At 35.6% G+C, this 19,287-nt stretch overlaps 1 protein-coding gene across 1 annotated transcript in view; it reads left to right on the top strand.

Moving 5' to 3' along the window:
- The window catches only part of LOC140168460 (uncharacterized), a 45,246-nt gene that overhangs the window by 5,541 nt on the left and 20,418 nt on the right, over positions 1-19,287 (top strand). Inside the window, exons 2-6 of the mRNA XM_072191858.1 lie at positions 6,996-7,193; positions 10,471-10,794; positions 11,892-12,014; positions 14,133-14,237; positions 16,369-16,599. Coding sequence (XP_072047959.1) covers positions 6,996-7,193; positions 10,471-10,794; positions 11,892-12,014; positions 14,133-14,237; positions 16,369-16,599 — 981 coding nt within the window. The remainder of the gene's footprint in view (positions 1-6,995; positions 7,194-10,470; positions 10,795-11,891; positions 12,015-14,132; positions 14,238-16,368; positions 16,600-19,287) is intronic.

Raw genomic sequence — 19,287 nt, 5'->3', positions numbered from 1 at the left:
CCTGACTACAGAATTGTAAGCCCCTGCCAACGACCCCTGCCAACACTATCTCGCCAGTGGTCACAAAGATGACCAATTGCCGACAGATCAACAGACGGCCTGGACGGCCCTGCACATGTGCATTGGGGTGCGACATGCTCATAAGCGGACCCTTTGTGATTTTCAACGTTTTTACAAAAAAGGTAGACCTTTTCATTCGGATTGGCATTTTGTCATAATCATGATAATATAAATGTGAATCAATTTATCAATGTCAAACACGAGAGGGCGCTAGACCATTAAAAAACCGGTCAGGCATCTGTGATCTCCGGCCTTTTAATATTGACACAGGCAATCACCTCTATTGAAATAAGCTGATTGGTACTTCAGAGTTAACAATGAAGTCAGATTACAGTAACTTATTGAATTCTTGCGTTTAGTATCTGAACAATAGACTTACAGAAACTAAAAGATAAAAATACCCTTAAGGGTCGTTTTATCTTTTCAGTTTCCGTAAGTCTATTGTTCAGATACGAAAACACAAGGGATTAAGTAAGTTTACTGTAATCTGACTTTATTGTTACGTTTGGTGTAATAGAGTGGTGGTAATAATGAGCGCTGTCACTCACAATCTTATCTATCAATAAAGGCTGGATAAGTCAATTATATGGAACACTGATGCTTCAAGTGGTCAAGCGCCCCTCTTACTCATGCCTGTTATCGTTATAATTTGCCAATTTTAGCAATGGGCCTAGGCCTATGATCAACTTTATGGAAAAATTTAAATAAACTGAACATAATAAACTGAATTCCTCCCTCCTCTACTCGCCCTCCTCCCTCTCTCTCTCCTCTCCTCCTCCTCTCCTCCTCCTCTCCCTCCTCTCCCTCCTCTCCTCTCCTCTCCTCTCCTCTCCTCTCCTATATCCCCTCCCCTCCATCCGATCATCTCATCCTCTCTTCCCCCCTCTCTCCTACTTCGCAATTTGCAATCTTTATCAGGCTGGTCAATGAATAAAAATAATATAAATTTCAAATAGATTCGAGTCTGCAATCTGCCTAAAGCATTTATGAGATTACCAATTACATTATTGTTACATCAATAAATGAAATCAAGAGTTCCGCTTGAATGCAATTCTTTTGTGTTGTATATTATTACCGCACACGCAAGTCTTAAGCTGTTTGGGCGAAATTCATTTCCCGTCTTATCTCTGTAGATAATAATAGGACTGATTCTTTCGCGATTACACGCACAAGTCGGGCCTATTGTAATATAATACCTAAAACTTTTTGGCAATAAGGTGTGTAATTGCAATATTTCCTCTGAATAGGAAAGACTTTCTACATCGAACTATGGATGCTGGTGGTTCGCAATACTGTTATTTTGGGGAAGGTATCTTCCAAACCCAGTTCCAAATGTGTACGGCTTCATTTACTTGTGTGTACTTACGCCTAGGCGTAACTTGCTCGCGAAAATATTCTAGCATCGAAATTACATTTTTAGGTCAAAACTGGCAAAAATAGCACAAAAATATGATTTTTGCCATTAAAAAAAAAATTAGAGTTGTGCTGTGACATTTTTATTCACCAGTGTTGGAAATCCATGTGACATGACTGTAGCATCTACAATAGAAATGAAATTTCTACTCAATTTATTTTTTAAGTTACAGCTATTTTAATATTTGACATTTTTGGGCAAAAATGGAAAAAAGTCACGAAAAACACATTTTTAACACTAAATAACTCCTAAATGAGTAAAGTAAAACGTGGGAACTTTTTGGATATTAATTCAGACATATCTTAACTCTTGATTTGTTGTGTTTTCATGTTCTGCAAGAGGGGACTACGAAAGTGGAAAACCAAGGGCCGTAGAGACGCCATCATGCAGTTATTGTTAACTACATGTATGCACACAACACAGGGGCACTCACAATAGGCAATTGAACCCTACTGGTAGCGCTGTGTTGTAGCTATAGAGGATGAACTAGTTAGCATCATATATCAAAAAGTATAAAAGCTATGATTTTAGTACTTGCTCTATGTTTCAATTACTTATTTTTTTTCCAAATATCTCAATCTACAACCCGGTACAAGCTTTAATAACGGGGCAACATACATTTTTATTAAAAAGAAATCCTACCATCTATCCAAACTCGCCGTGTTATTCCAATGCACATTTTGCTTCACCGGACAGCCATGGCTTGGTCGTATTTTGAAGATGTCATAAAACCGTCATAGGTACAAATTTAGTACTTTCTGTCAATCAAGTATGGCTTATTCTCTACATGTCAATCTTTAAATAATTGGCATAGTCCTTATAATAACGGTGGTCCGCCTTGATGAGTAAATGACAGCAAACAGCTGCAAACCAGTGAAAAATACCCCAAAACTCGGTCAGTGGAGCTCCGCTCGTACATATCAATAGCGTCATTATCGATTGGATTAGTCGTCCGTAGCGGACAATTCGGTCGCTCATTGGATTAATACTATCAGGTGGTAATAAATTTGCATTGGACAATAGATTACTATATAATGGTTTAGTACTGAATATATCGGTTTAATCTTCAATAAGCGAGTTTATGGCTGGAAAGGTCACGGTGAATTTGCCGTGGACGTAACTGCACTATGCATGGCTTATAGTCTAAAAGGGGTATTTGAGCAATTTGAAATGTTGACCCCCGTATAATCCTATGGGGTCATTTTGAACCCCCACCCCTCCCAAATTGCCAAACACCTATGAGTTTGCATCATACATACTGATCAGTACGTCCATGTCATCATCATTAAAAAAAAATCCTGTAATATAGACCAGGTGATGTTTACATGGTTTGTTTTGGTTGGGATTAGTGTCCGATCTCTGTAAATGAAGCATATTGATATTCAAGAAGAATCGATCAGGGTTTATTGCCCTATGAGATGTAGTGCGAACTGCTCAAGCTGATTGTTCATTTAGTATCATAATCTATTAGGGAAAGATAAACACTATTCAAAATATCAATAGACAAGAAGAAAGGGATTTAGAGATTTTTAATTGAGTAGTTAGATGAATAGGCATGATTTAACAGAATGTTCTTTTTCCAAAACCCACTCGTAATGAATTTCTCGTGAATTTTGGACCGTTAAATTTAGATACTTCTTTTGTCTAAATGAGCACGTACCCACTTACCTGGAGTTTTGAAGTCAGAAATTAACATAACTTTCTTCAAATTATTAGTAAGTGACAAAAGGCTAGAATAAAAGATTGGTCACACCTGGGAGGCTACTACTTTAGAATAACAATGACTTACGAAAACGGATACGGATACGGAAACAGAAACTGAAAAGATATAACGACGGTAGGACATTTACGTTTTGAGAGATGGGTTTGGAAAAGGGATTCAAAACAGGTCATGATTACAGCAGTTTGAAAGAGCAGGCGGTACATACACGAATCGATGTACGTATTGTTGCTACATTATAGTTGTAACCAGTGTGAGAATACCACCCCATGAAACTTTTATATAAATATTGTAGTTTTAAGATATTATGTGTAGTGTAAGACAAAATAGGCTCGCATAGGAATTTTAACGTAAGTGCTCATGTATACCATGTCTCTTAATTGAAGTTACTTGATTTTACATGATTGTGATTTAAGTGTTACAAAAACAATTTTAGATGCCTATGTTTAATTACTTTTAAGGGGTATAATCCACGCGTCTAGTACGCACTCGTTTCTAACTGAAATTTCTGTGAAATCTTGTCCGCGCAGTTCTTGCCGCCACGCGCGCGTCAAACTAAAAACTGCGTGGAGTGTGCGCCAGACGCTGGTAAGAAGTTCAGCTACGTGAGAGTACCGTGTTTTCATCGCCATTAATGATTGTTGTAAAAGAAAGAAAGATAAACAAAGAATAAAAGAAGGAAAGAAATAACTAAAGAAATAACCAAAGAAAGAAAAAGTTCAGGAGTGAAAGAAAGAAAGAAAGAAAAGAAAGAAAGAAAGAAAACTAATAAAAGGAAGAAAGAAAGAAAAGAGAAGGAATAAAAGGAAGATAAATGAAGAAAGACAGAGTGAAATAACAGAAAATTTAAGAATAAAGGAAACTGAAAAAAATTAATGTAATCAATCAAATAAATAACAACGACAGAAAGAAGAAATCAATAATATGTAAAAATAATATAGGATAATAGGTTTATATATTATACAAATAAAAATAAGTCTATATTTTGTTTCTTAGGCATAGGCTACTGTCCATTTAAACAGGCACAGTAGGCCTACGAAAAAATATATAAAAGGGGTGATATCAAACTGCCTTTTTTATTTGTCTTATTAACTAGTATTATATAACTTATTTATTATAAAGTAGTTTCTTATTTTACTGATAATTAATATCATGAAATTATTTCAATAGTATTTTAAAGGGGCATTTCGTGATCCACAGCCTCATCCCCCCCCCACTTTTCTCAAAAAAAGTTGAGATTTTTATATCACTGGAAACCTCTGGCTACATAATGTTTATGTACAAAATATTTCTTGCAGATTAATTCGTTTTGCAAAGATATCGTGAAACATGAATTTCGTTCTGGTGCACCAGAACGAAATTACAACGCATTGTCTATGGAGCAGTGTAATACACATAATCATGCATAACTCGCAAACGCAAAATCGGAATCAACTGAAATTTTGGGAATAGGCTTTTTTCGTGGATATGTACTGAAAATGTCATAAAAGAGGATGCTAGGATCACGAAATCCTCCTTTAAGGTAAAATTCTGTAATTTGAAATATATATATCACATGAAGTCAATTTTATTTTTTTAATAAAATGTCTATTTTCACATCTGACTTACTTAGCGTGCAACTGACTTTATAACTTAATGATAAAACGAGAATGAGATCGAACCAAGTTGTCCCAGCAAACACACAAAACGTAAAAACGTTTTAAATATTTGGGTTTTGATTGAAGTAAATTAAATGTCGGGTTATATAAAGGTTATGAAAACGTTTTAATACGTTTTGTATGAAAACACACTACAATAATATTTCTAAAATGTTTTCAAAGTGTTATTGTAAAAAATATGTTTTGCAAATAGTTTTTGCCAAATATTTTGTCAACACTGAAATAACATTATGTTAGAATATTTGCAGTATAACTTTTTTGAGTGTTTTGAAAACGTTTTATACCCTTTATAACCCTTTAAATAACCCGACATTTAAACGTTTGCAACCTTTTAACCTTTTCTATAACCTTTGCGAATGATGTCGAAATGTTTTGTGTTTGCTGGGGACATGCCTAAAATGAGATGATATTTGAGTAATATTAATATCATTCTAAACATGATAAATAACGGGATCCGCTAATATTTAAGTTAATAATTAAAGACCTATTCAGTGATAGCCTGCAAAAAATTAACATTCTTTATAAATTGCATAGGAGTGAAGGATAAAGTCATTAAAGTTGTCATATAGGTAGGCCTACAAGTATTTTTGCTATATGCATAACAACGAGAAAAAACGGCAGTATTGACAAAGTTCAAATTCAATTCAATTTCAAATGTAAAATATCTCATTTTGTTTGTTAGCTTAACCACTTTTAGTTTTCGATTTTTGAAGAACTTAATATTGGGTGAAACTAATTGGAATCAAGAGGGTTAATAAAACCAAAGAAAATCACCCCTGTCATGTTGCAGATGTTTGCGATATCACCTGCATACGCGGACAATTTAGCGCGTATGAGCTGCGACAAGTTTTTGCGAGTGACGCGCTGTGATATCGCACTGGTATTTTGAACCAAAAAATATGCCATTTCTGCTCAAATTGTGAAAAAAGTAACTCGGTGACCCCCATTTTTTATTAGCTTTAATGAAACATCCTATCAGTGCGCATATTATATCAAAAAATCAGCAAAATTGTTGGGGTAGATTTGTTGTTATAATCGAAAATATGTCTGAAATTTTCATTTTCCCATAGACGCCTGTACTCATTTTTCCCAAAAACAGCCTTTTTAAAATGGTTATTTCTCGAAAACGAGCTCGGTGACCCCTCTTTTTTATTTTAGATATTGGAAGTATATCGATGAAAGTTAATTGGTACGAAGTTTAAGAAAAATTGTTGGACGGGATCTTGTATGGACTATACCCCTTAAGGTATACTTCCTCATAGATGTGTTTCAAGTGACAATGTTGTTTTCATTTTAGACTTGAAGCTCACAACAAAATGTTGATCTGTTAATTGTTTACCAAACTAAACTATTGATTGTCCATATTGTCCAAATGTATTTTTATGTTTGTGTTTAATTCCATCATTTTTGTCAATTTGTAATTTCCAACCTGATGAGTTTCCCATCAAAACGTATTCAGAAGTTTACTTGTATTGCAAATTATTTGTTTTTCTTTCTTCAATGCATCAGTTATTCCAAGTTCAGTCAAAGTTTGTTTACTTCTCACTTTATTATGATCATGCTTGTGGCCATCCCATATTTTTCTTGCCCAGTAACTGATTATGTAATGTGAGTTGACTTTCCCAATTTCCTACCTAATGTTTGCTCTCATTTGCATAGGTAGCTCCCTCTCTCTCTCCATCTCTTTATAAACAAGGTCAATGCCACTCAGTGTCTATGGTTATTGTACGTTTTTGGGTATAATTAAATTCGTAGTAGAGATTGTAATTAGCATGTAATTAGCATAATGCTACCCTTTGTTCTTGACCTGGTATAAAACCCCAGGCCATCCCACATGTTTCTTTAGTCAAGCACTGGTCTCCATCATACCAGCATCCTTACTTGACCACCAACACAACCTCCATGTATACGTATCTCCATCAAATGCTATACTTGGACTCATTATAATCAACAAATATATCTGTGTCATATGTTTTCTTCTTCATTTTGTCCCCAAGTTCATCATTATATCATCATCGTGTATTTTGCTTCTTAAAGCCCCCACGGTCAGGTGATCATCATCCCTTACAAATATTCATCTCGGTTGCATAGTCACTATAGTAATGTACTTTTTACTTCCACCTGTTTTCAATTCATTTTACAGTTTGTTACGAATTAAGCACTACCGGTGATAATAATGATTACACATTGGATAGTGGCAGTCAATATGTCGGTCCATGGATAACCAGTATATCCAACGTTATAGACTTTGAAATATCAACAGTGACGGGGAGCGATATAAGTATTTTTCTCTCGACTGTTGCAAATCTAAACTCTGAGAATCTGCATTATTATCAAATAAGTAAGTACTTTGTTCCAATAAAGCTTGTTTAAAGCAAACTAAAGCCACAAGCCTCAATGGACGGATTTCGTGGCTTAATGAATGTTAACAGCTGTTGGGTGTCCCAGAATGATTTATACCGTGTTTGAACAAAATATCAAAAATATATAGTCAACAGTGTATCTAATTTTAATATGTGCAATACAATGCCACACATGTCTCCTACTTATTCTGTGACTTTCATGGAAATAGCTTGATTCGTTTTGGCGTGACATTGCTATTACTGAAAATGGACGAAAACTGCATGTGTGTATTAATTTACAGAGCAAAGGCATCATAACGCATGGATCCTTTATCACCATCGTCCAGCCGCACTGTGCAATATATAAGAGAAATCCTACATTCTTTGATAGGAAATACACCAAATTTGGCACAGATGTAGAGCTTACAATGCTAAATAATTCTTGATATGGGATTAAGTGAAACATTTCAATATGACATCAGATATTTAGGTTGAAAAACATACTTTTTACGTGATTTTTACTTCAATTTTTAACCAAAAATGTCATTATTACAAAGGATATACCTTCCTCAACGATCCTCCGCAGTAAATTTTAATCTTCTTTGTTACGTAGCTGTGGGTTTGCCAATACTGTGGACATAAATGCATGCTGTGACACTAAGGGCGAACCTTCTCTATACTTTTATGAAAAATCCATCTCTGCCGGCATTTCAAATGATAAAACTCACACACCTCAATAATTATCTTCAAAACTGCCGCCAAAGAAAGAATAGTTTAAGGTCACTCAAGCGTAGCAAATCCTTTATTCCATACAATGATTGCTTCGTAACATCATAAATAAACGATAGATATCGACTATTTAGTAGAAGTAAGAACAGGAAACAGCAATATACTGCATAACATTACTTTGTGCTGAACGAATAGTAATTTTATAGATTTTCAAAATAGGTTGTTTTGTTAAAACTTGTAATTCATCATTTTTACGCAATCCTCTCTAACTTCTACTAGAAACGTCCAATTTTTAAAATCTAAAAAATCTGAGAAAGTTAAATATTATGTAGAACTGAAAATGCAAAATGATATGACCAATAGAAATGCCGTTCATACCTAAATTCCATCTTTCTCGGTATAAATTATTTTGGGACACCCTGTACGTTATTGTTTATACGTGTAATATCATATTCCATTTGATTGTGGTATGACCTGTTACCTAACCTGTATCTTAAGAGGTTATCAAAAAGCCCCGATAGGTGCTTCTAAGTATAGTTCAGACAGATTTGGCAAACTCTACTCTGAAGTGAGCATGCACAATTCATAGAAGATAATTATCAGAAAAAGAGGAGAGAACTTACCGCTTACCCAGCTTACAAATACAGTTACAGGAACACAATCATCCCACGGTAAATATTGGGGTTTGGCGCCACCTACATGCAAGTGTTATGAATATTCATGAGCTCATGGATATTAATGAGGTCAGAGGTCGCTTCCTGTTTGCGTATTAATGAGGTCGGCGTGACTAAATTAATTTGCATATTCATGAGTGATGGTATCGTCATTAATTAGCATATTTACGTGCTCATGAATATTAATGAGGAAGTTTGAAATCCTTTTTCGTTTTGAGGACGTTTGAAATCTATTTTCGTGTTTGAGGTATAGTTTGTAATATTTGTTCGTGTTGGAGGAAGTTAAAATATTTTACGTGTTGCGGTGACGTTTAAAAAAAATCGTGTTTAGAGGTTTTTGAAATATTGTTGTGTGTGTTTGAAAATAGTAGGAATGAATTAATTACAGGGTGCAATTTAAATAGATGTCAAAACTTTATCTTCTTGGCGTGGGACCCTAATATAGTCAGAAGGAAGTAATCAAATAGGCGTCAAAACTTTGACTTCATGGCGTAGGAACCTGATATATTTACGAGTTTGTGTAAAATATTTTTGTGTTTGGTGTGCGGTTGAAAGAAGATATAAAAACCATTGCAGATGAAATAACGAATCGAATCAGTCGATATATTATTTTTCGTGAATGAAGCTAGCTACCCTTTCTGCAACCCTTTACTTCATAGACGGTCAATACAAACACTTTCAATAGGATTCAATCATGTTTCACCGTTGTTCATCACCGATTAACAACGATGCGTTCACGTCGTCTGCGTGGTTTACTTCGCGAGGGCAGCTAAACCGAGCGAAGTAAACCACGCAGACGCGCCGGACGCGAGTTGTTAATCGGTGATGAACAACGGTGAAACATGATTGAATCCTTTCAACAACGAAAAGAAGCTAAAGATCGTACCGGTGATCGTATAATTCACGATTATTTTACGAGGAATGTCTGTTAATCATTGCCACTCAGCCTTACAAAAACTTCGATGATTTCTCTGTTGATATCAGCAATAAAACTACAGAATAAAACGGCAATGTTTAGCCGCTACCTGTAAAATACTGAATTCAAATTTGTAAGCTTGCATACGCTCAAAGGTTCCAGGCATGACGAATTTTACGCGCTCTCGCGTAACGCGTAGTCTTGCTCGCGTTCGCGTATACGCTACAGTAAAAGTGTGGGTTCATCACGGATTAACAACGGTTGGCTCCTGTACAAAGGTATAGGAAGAGTTGTTGAACTGAAACTGGAGGTCCCTTGTCCGGCCATCTCTAAACACCATACACTGATTGCTCTTTCAAACTCTTATAAGCACAACACAAGCAGAAGGTCTCATTTATGTTACTTGTCATGAATCTAAGCCCGCGTAAGTTACTGCAATTTGATTGTTACGATCGTGTGTAGAATCTTGTTAGCTCTACTTTGGTACCGCATTTGCTGCCAAAAGCTCTAAATTGGCCGTGGAAATACATGACTTTAAATTTCCAAACATGGTGTATGAATTTCAAATGGGTACCTAAAGGGACTACTCCATTTGAAATCACCACTCATATGTGGGAGATTAAGATCAAGTCTTCTATAGAGGGTCTGTGGATTTCAACTGAATAGCCCATCCAAGTCTTGGCGGTTCAGAACGTAAACAATGACCTGGAATGCTATAATGGCAGTACTGTGCCTATCACGCTTACTATCGTCGACGTGAATCTCCTTATCACGGATGGGTAAAACTGCACTGATAAAAGAGGTATCTGTATTATACAGGAATCAAAGTATTCCTCTGGTCATATGGATTCAGAAAAAAATGACTTATATTAAGTAGTGAAAGGTAATTTTGAGAGCTAGCTCATCCACTATTTTATCGGTTATTTTTGCCATTTTGCATTTTGTTTTTAACTATAGTCCTTGATGACTCTAATGCTAATTTTCATGGTAGTGCTACTAATGGCGACACACTCCTATTCCGTGATGGTACTGGCGGTACGTTTTTGGATGATATTGTACCCAATGATGGCCCTGCGGGTCTTCTTAAAGATGATCAATCATATAGTTTTTGGTTGAGGTACGAAGAATCCAGTGGAAGCATAAGCATGGGTGATCCATCTGATCGTACCGTAACACTGACTGCCTACTCAGATGGACCAACCAATGCGTTGGATGTCAAACATATTTTTGTTAAAAGTTCCACTTCGGATTCTGCTTCTTTCAAAATCTGTCTTCCAGCTGGTAAGTGGATTAAAAAAATCATGCCGTCACTGGGCGGGAAAACCTCCTATGTACCTTTTAGCCTTGAACATGGATGGAGTAAACCCTTCAATATAAAGTCTACACCTACAAGGCTTTATCCATTTTTAAGGGGCAAAAGTAAATATAAGGTGTTTCCTGCATGTAATTTTGGCCTTTGAACATGGATGAAGCAACCTCTTCAATATAAAGTCTACACCTACAAGGCTTTATCCATGTTCAAGGGCCAAAAGTACATATGTGGTTTTTCCCGCCCAGTGACGATGTACCATATTTATCCCATTTAATTTTGCAGTTGCAGATAAATGAAAATGACTTTATGACCTGAACGAATAGAAAAAAAAATATTATTCTACAAACGAGTAAATAAAGACAACAATAGACAAGAAATGAACGGATTAAGACGCTAAAGAATTATTATATGAAAAACAAAATGCGTTCAATATATAAATATAATGCAGAGCGTCATCATCAGCCAAATAATTATTTTGTACAGATGGACGTTTACCGAAAGAAATACGCCCTGTTAGCGCCACTTACAAAATAAGCGGAATATTGAGCGCCCGATTGAGCGTCGTTGAGCGATGAGCGATTGCTATTTGGAAATCTATCTCATTGGCCGATTAGCGTAATTAGCCTGCGCAGATCGCAAAAATTAGTTCATCCAGCTGATGAGTGGTAGCGGCGCATGCGTAATAGGAAAGAAACGTATCTGTCTTCCATACGGGTGATGTGCGGCAATCGTATTTTTGTTATTTTGCCTTCGCCCTCGGCCTCTATCTCGAAAATATTAAACACGGTGGAACAAAATCGCCATGCGTAGCTGTTGCAGAACTAGTGGATGGATTCGCCCTACTATCATGGCAATTTCTGACACGAATATACAGGGACGATGACGGTGTTTAATGCCAAGATTCACATTGCTTTATATAAAAATCTGAAAAGTCTATGGCAAGCCAAATGTGTAATTATTATTATTATTATTATTATTATTATTATTATTATTATTATTATTATTATTATTATTATTATTATTATTATTATTATTATTAATTATGGTTTTATTTATTCTGTGATAGGTCCGAAAAAGATATATCCGATTGGTGTCAATTCTGTTGGATACCGACGAGGGGGTCGTCCTGATAAAGCAATCGACGGGAACAGAAATCCAATTTTTGAGTCAGATTCGTGCTTCGTGTCAAGTAGGTTGCAAATTAAATGAAATTCTTTGTCTCCTTGTTCTTCTACTTAACTAATTATTTCTTCTTCTATCACAAACTATTTCCAAAACACATTGCAGGGTGTCTCAATAAAAACATAACCCAACTTTGCCCATTTTTTAAACAATCAATTGCCAGAAATTCAACAAAGTTTATAGTCTTAAATATCCTTGTCTTAACTATGATTGCCGAAAATAGGTGATATCAGAACCTTGCGTTTTTGAGATTATACGCCAATCAACGACGCAAGCTGTCAATTTCCCCATATTGTCGTCAAATATTAAATAGAACTAAAAAGAGTAAACAAACTTACCATGAAAACAAATTTGAGACAAAGGCGGTGAAAGTTGAGTAGTGTTTTTATGGAGACTACCCCCTGTATAATATAGTAAATCTCAATTACATGTACCGAAGAAACCAAGCAATTTATTTCAACATTTCATCCTATGAGCAGCGCCATATTTTGTTTTCTGTGACGACGTTGAACTGAAATGCAAACGACTCCATACAAAGCGAGTCAGTTCTTTCATAGAAAAGATTGCGAACTAGCGTACCTCGATATGTGTCTCACTGAACACAAATATGAGAAAGTCTTGTTTGTTTACCCAGGTTGGTTCGTGAGGAACACATGCTAATCCATGGAAAACCATGGACCGTTCCAAGCTCATACAAATGCACAAGCCTGGATAGCCAGTGTAGGCTAATATATGCATGTTGGCCTAGATAGCTTTGATAAACAAAGCAAGAAATGGAAGAAAATAGCTAGGAAAAAGAGAAAAGAGAGAAGGCCACTCCCAAACACAATTGTACAATTTTACTCTTAGCCCTTACTTCGTGAGAAAGGAAACTGGAATTCCAATCTCAGGCCCCGATGCAAACCAACAGAATTTGTTATTCAAAAGTGCGATAGTTCTACTCTTGCACTTGACGTGTAGAGTGGTGACTCTACCTGTTCCTGGAATCACTAACTTTCCGTGACTGTCGAACCACGAGATGATGCACATACACTGCCTATACCTACACATGCTAAACAGTGTATGGAGTGTATGGAGTGATAAGAAATTATATTGTCGCAAATAACTATAATTAATTGCAGGATTTTTGACCCTTTAGGAACATTTTGGGAGAAGAAGATACTTTTTACAGCCCAAAGCTCGAACCCTCACAGATTGTCTTCCTCCGGCCAATAGCGCAGTGCCTTAAACCACTTAATCATCTCAGCCTTAAATCATCGACGTTCTACTTACTATATACTGTACAATTGTAAAGTAGGGTTTATATAGACGACAGAGTCGGAAGGCACACACCGTCCACAAAAAGCATTATATGGAGTTTGAGCAACTACAGTGCGCAGATAAATGTTCACCTCTGTATATTCTAAATCAAAAACAGATATGTCATAATTGGAACCAGCAGCAAACAACTGCATCTTTTAACTCGGATTTTAAACCTCATATTTTGAAATCAATCGTGAATTAAAGACACGATGGTCCAAAATGCCAAGGAAAATGTAAAGTCCAAAGTTGCTGTTTGCTCCATTACATCCCTTATCAGTTGATTTGTACACGAAGCATTCTCGGACAAGAGAACTATCGGCGTACTTTCCATTGATTGGCACATTAAAACTAACATCGTGCTTTCATCGATTAGACCATAAAAGAGCAATTTTTATTTCGTTTTTCGAGGTTTTTAGATTTTTAGATCATCATTTCTTTAATTTGCAACCAACTGCAACAAAATGAGGTATTACATTTAGCTTAAGTGTACGCTTGTATTAATTTTGACATCCTTGACGCTGTTTAGGATATACACGGGTGAGTAGAAACGGTAACATAATTCTTATACGAACTGTATATGACTGATACGGGCGGCTGTATAAAAATGTACTATTTTAGACCAATCTATTATGTTTTGTGAAGGGTGAATGCCTAGTGTTTTGTTTCTTTCGTCAATAAAAAAACTCGTTTAGAGGCATATATGCCTGTAAATTGAATTCTGCGGTATTTATCTAACATTAGAAAGCTTATGTGATTGATTGATGAAGTTAAATTTTAAACTTTCACTTGTGTTTGTATGTTTTGGTGTTTGTGTGATTTTTAGGTACAGTCGACGATCCATGGATACGAATCGATCTCGGTCAAGTCTACGATGTACGATATGTCCTTATTTGGCCTGTGAGGGATAACTTCGCCTTTGGTATAAATGGTAAGGATTATGCGTACTCAAGCGTGAGAAGAATTTATCCATAGAATATCTTGACATTTTGATATATAGTATTTTCATATGAGCTGATAAAACAATTTTAAATAAAAATGAGGGGTTTAATAGTCAGATTTTAGGGAAATAAATTCCAAAAAGGTGTTTTTCTCAAACTTTTATAAAGGCTTATATTGACAAAATAAATAAAAATGTTGCTTAAATTCTTCACACCTTCACATTATGTTCAGGTTGTTGTTAAATACGAGCGCGTCTCTTTCTTTCCATACGTGTACGTGATATTTCGCCGCGCGTTGTAACTCCGTCAATATGTCGAATCACTATGGACACGTAGCTTCCTAGAGTCAGTAAAGTAAAATCAAATTCTCAAAAAATGTTAATTGTTGCAGAGATATGTTATTGTAGTTGGATTCCTTGCATTATTTCCTTTCTAAAAATGTATTATTCTCCTCATCATTACATTTGAAGACCTGAGCGCAAGAAGACCGTAAGTCCACTTGGCCCCTCAACATGTATGCACTAAAGTTACGTATAGTTTCTTAGGGTTTTATAATGTTTAATACATGTTCCAGGGTGAAAACATCACGAAAGGTTATGAAAGATTTGTTTTGGCCCCTGAACATGTATAAAACATTACCAAATTATTCGAAACTATACGCAACTTTAATGTATACATGTTGAGGGCCAAGTGGAATTACAATCTTCCCAGTAAACACAAAAACGTTTTAAAAACGTTTTAAATAAGTTATATTTTGGCTTTTGGTTTAGGTAAAAACGTTTTAATAACATTAAAATGTCGGGTTATATATAGGTTATGATAACGTTTTAAAACGTTTTGTATGAAAACACACTACGACAATATTTTTAAATGTTTTCAAAAAATGTTATTGTAAACTATTATTTGCAAACATTTTTACCAAATATTGTGTCAATACTTAAATAACATTATGTTAAAATATTTGAACCCAGCAAACACGTAAATGTTCTTAAAATGTCTTTTTTCAAAACATTTTAATAACATTTAAATGTCGGGTTATATAAAGGTCATGAAAACGTTTTTAAAACGTTATTGAAAATATTTTTGGCAAACATTTTTCGCAAAATATTTTTTCAACCCCAAAATAACATTCTCTTTAGAATGTTTTGTATCAAGTTTTCAAGAATGTTTTTGGAATGTTATTAAAACGTTTTTATACCCTTTAAATAACCCGACATTTAAACGTTTTCTGTAAAACATTTTTGTTTGCTGAGCAGTAGATTATAAAAAAATGTTTTTTAAGGTTATGAAAACGTTTTATACTCTTAATATACCCTTTATATAACCCGATATTTAAACGTTTTCTGACAACCTTTTATAACCTTTTGCGAATGATATCGAAAACGTTTTGTGTTTGCTGGGTTCTTGCGCTCGGGTCTTCATTTACAGATACATTAAAAAATAACTGATTCGGAAAAGGTATTCAGACGATAAGTGGTATGTCTATGATCTCAATCTTTGTGCGCAGACGGCATCGCGTCACGAGAACTCTACATGTACACGCAATTCCGATATGAGCACCATACACGTATACGCATAGCACTTACAAGAAACGCGAAAGCGATCATTTGCCAAATGTGAATTAGAGTGCCGTGTAGACACTTTCTATTATGGATGCGCATCCCAGGAGATCGCATTGAAATGTGTTAATGTGGATCCCTGTTTGCTGTGAAGTCACCCATTATAATAGGTTAACGATACATATCGTTATAAATTCGGCAGACGGCCGAATCCGGATTCGGCTTTTGGTAAATTCATTACTTTTAAATTTGAGAATAAGGGATCAATGCTGTACGTAATAGAGGGCAGCATATCAATTTTTTTAACGGAGATCAGATGATAACAGCGTAGTAAGTATTCAAAAGAGGGCGGCATACAGGGTTAGCTAACGGTGACTCGCAGTACGGCAAAAGACGATAACCGTTAAAATCGATATGCTGCCCTCTATAGGTAAAGCATTGATCCCTTGTTCTCTAATTCAAAAGTAATGCATGCCTAAAATGAATTTACCAAAAGCCGAATCCGGATTCGGCCGTCTGCCGAATTCATAACGATATTTATATTTTAATTTCTCTTCCAAAGGTGCGGATATCGACGGAGCGCAGGTGTTTGTAGGATCATGTTTTCTAGACAGGGTAGCGGGTAACACATTATGCTTCCATGCTGATACTGGAGTGGTTGACAATGCCAATCCAATTGAGGGTGAATGCCCCGCTCCTACCTACGGACAATACGTTTATATTTACCAACCGACAACCAACACTGATAGGACACAGTTTTCCGTATGCGAGATTGAAGTATATGGAACTGATGGTAAGACCAATATGAACACCCTATTTATTTACAACATGTTTACCCAGGGTAGCCCGATTTATTCGAAGCTGGTCTAACATGGGGCCCTGCAAAATGCATGAAAGGAATATAATTATAGAGAATTACAAAGAATATAATTATACAATTGACAAATCATAGCCATTATTAAAAGATACATTCATTCATAAAAATATTATATAAAACACAACACATAACCATATATCATAAGCCAGTAGAATATACATTAGTCCGAATGGTCACTAGTTCGAAAAGAGTCATATTGTTTAGGGCATTTTAGGTTATTATTAGGGTTACTGGTAACGTTGGGATTAGGGTTAGTGTTATGTTAGGGTTATCGTTAGGATTATGATTATAATTATAATAATGATTAGGTTTGGTGTTTGGGTTATGTTTACTAAGTACTAAGCGCCGCCATAATGACGCTCCATCTTTTGTGCTCACAAATGCACAATCGCTTATGAACAAATTCGTTACGGAATCCTGGTTTCGCCCTCACTATCCTGACTTTATGTGCAATATTGATGGATACGAACTTTTTTCAAATTCCCGTACTCACTCAAGAGGAGGAGGGGGTGCTATTTATGTAAACTCACAGATCCCAGCCAGAGAAATTTCCGAAGTGTCAGTGCCTCATGAATTGGAATGCGTATGGGTACAACTGCAGCCAAAGCGACTACCAAGAGACGTCTCCGTCATTGTGGTTTGTGCAGTTTACATTCCGCGCGACTCACCAAATCAAGAACTTCTCAGACTTCATTTACTTGAATCAATTGACTTACTTCATACCAAGTATCCTGATGTAGGCTTTGTAATCATGGGCGACTTTAATAGAATACAAATCAACAACATTCTTTATAACTATAATTTGAAACAATTGATCAAGTTTCCCACCCGTGGCCAAGCCACTCTGGACCTTGTACTGAGTTCCCTTATCTGCTGTTGGGAAGAGTGACCATAAGTATCATGTGGAAACCTTTAGAGCATGTTGCCAAACATTCCAATGTCAAAATGACATATCGCTCCATGAAAGAGCACCAAATTTGAATTTGGTAACTGGATCCAGCACATAATTATGATATGACTCTTCTTAACACAAATTGTTCTAGTTCTGGTAATGATAAAAATGTGCATAACATAACTTTAGATGCCAATTTGTCAACTACTGATGATCATAATATCACTGAAAATATTTCAAATAATGGTGATACAGATTTGAGTTCTCAATCCCATCATCCTGTCTCAACTATCACTGTTAATAACCATGCAGTTTCAAGTGCTACTAACAATTCATCTCAACAAACCACTCCATCTATTCAATCTCCATCAATAACTATTGACCATTGTACTAATACTATAATTGACAAAGGGTCTGAGCAGGTAAAGTTTACTTGTACTGATGACAAACATGTTTCTTGTCATCAAACAAATAATGTTATTCACCATGTTCCAAATAATTATTCTCGTGATGTAAAAAATATACAAAATAATATTCATAACAATCATTCAAATATTAATTTGTCCAAAGCTGAGAATTTTTGTGGCACCTGTTCTCGAAAAATTATAGCATCTCAGCCTATAGTTTCTTGTATACAATGTTCTCTTCATTTTCATATTAATTGTTTACCTACTGATTACAACTCTAGTGCCTCTTATTGGTGTAATTCTTGCTTCTTTAGAACTTGTCTATATGAACTTCCTTTTTGTGAAGAACCATTTATTGATTTTAATTGTAATGTAACTAAAGGTTTCAAAATTGCTCACCTCAATATTCAATGCCTGCGCTACAAAGTTGATCACTTAAGAATTCTGCTTTATCAGAATAATATTGATATTTTATGTTTGACAGAGACTTGGTTAACAAATGATGAAACTGATAATGAACTAATTATTGAAGGTGACCCATTCCATTTCAACTCCAGGGATGTGCACCGCAGCAGCTCTTCAATTTTTTTCTTTTTCTGTGTGGTGGTAGATATTGATGAGAAAGTAAAATTCTGAAAATTTGAGCTTCATACTCCATTTCGTTTTCCCGTGGCATCAATTTGAAATTTAGAGGGATCAGCGTAAAAAATGTGTCGCAACGCGAAAGACGATGTTTGGAGGTCCATAAATGTATAAAGGGAACCATTTACAACTTTGAAAATTATGTATTCTGGGGTACTTATTTATGTAGAATTCAAATCTGGCATCAGAAAACTTGTGACCCCTTTACTTTAAAAGAGATAGGGACCTCAAAATGCAACTTCGTCCATCCAGGACTAACTTTGGGGGGTCAAAACTCCAAAAGTAAAATTATTTTATTGTCCATTTTTTGCCAGTCAGAGCCCTTTGGTAGGACATTACTCTTATCCAATATTGAGCCTATTAGAATACTTTTAGCTGAGATATTACCCATGCAAAGCCCCAATTGTACAGTTTTTGTACATTTTGACCCCCCTGAAAACCAATGTCAGACATTTTGCCCCACCATCAACTTCAGGTATGTTGAAGATATGTCCTTGGACAACATTTCTGAGAGATATTGGCTTTGGGACTCGATGGCTTCAACACATTTTAGGTTTGCATTCTCCATAGAGTTTACACATTTTGATTTCGGATGAAATGAGTATGAACTCTCAAATTTTCGGGATTTTACTTTTCTTATCAATATCTACCACCACACAGAAA

Source organism: Amphiura filiformis, chromosome 13, assembly GCF_039555335.1.
Source record: "Amphiura filiformis chromosome 13, Afil_fr2py, whole genome shotgun sequence".
Taxonomy (NCBI): Eukaryota; Metazoa; Echinodermata; class Ophiuroidea; order Amphilepidida; family Amphiuridae; genus Amphiura; species Amphiura filiformis.
This window is presented reverse-complemented; position numbering and strand designations above follow the sequence as displayed.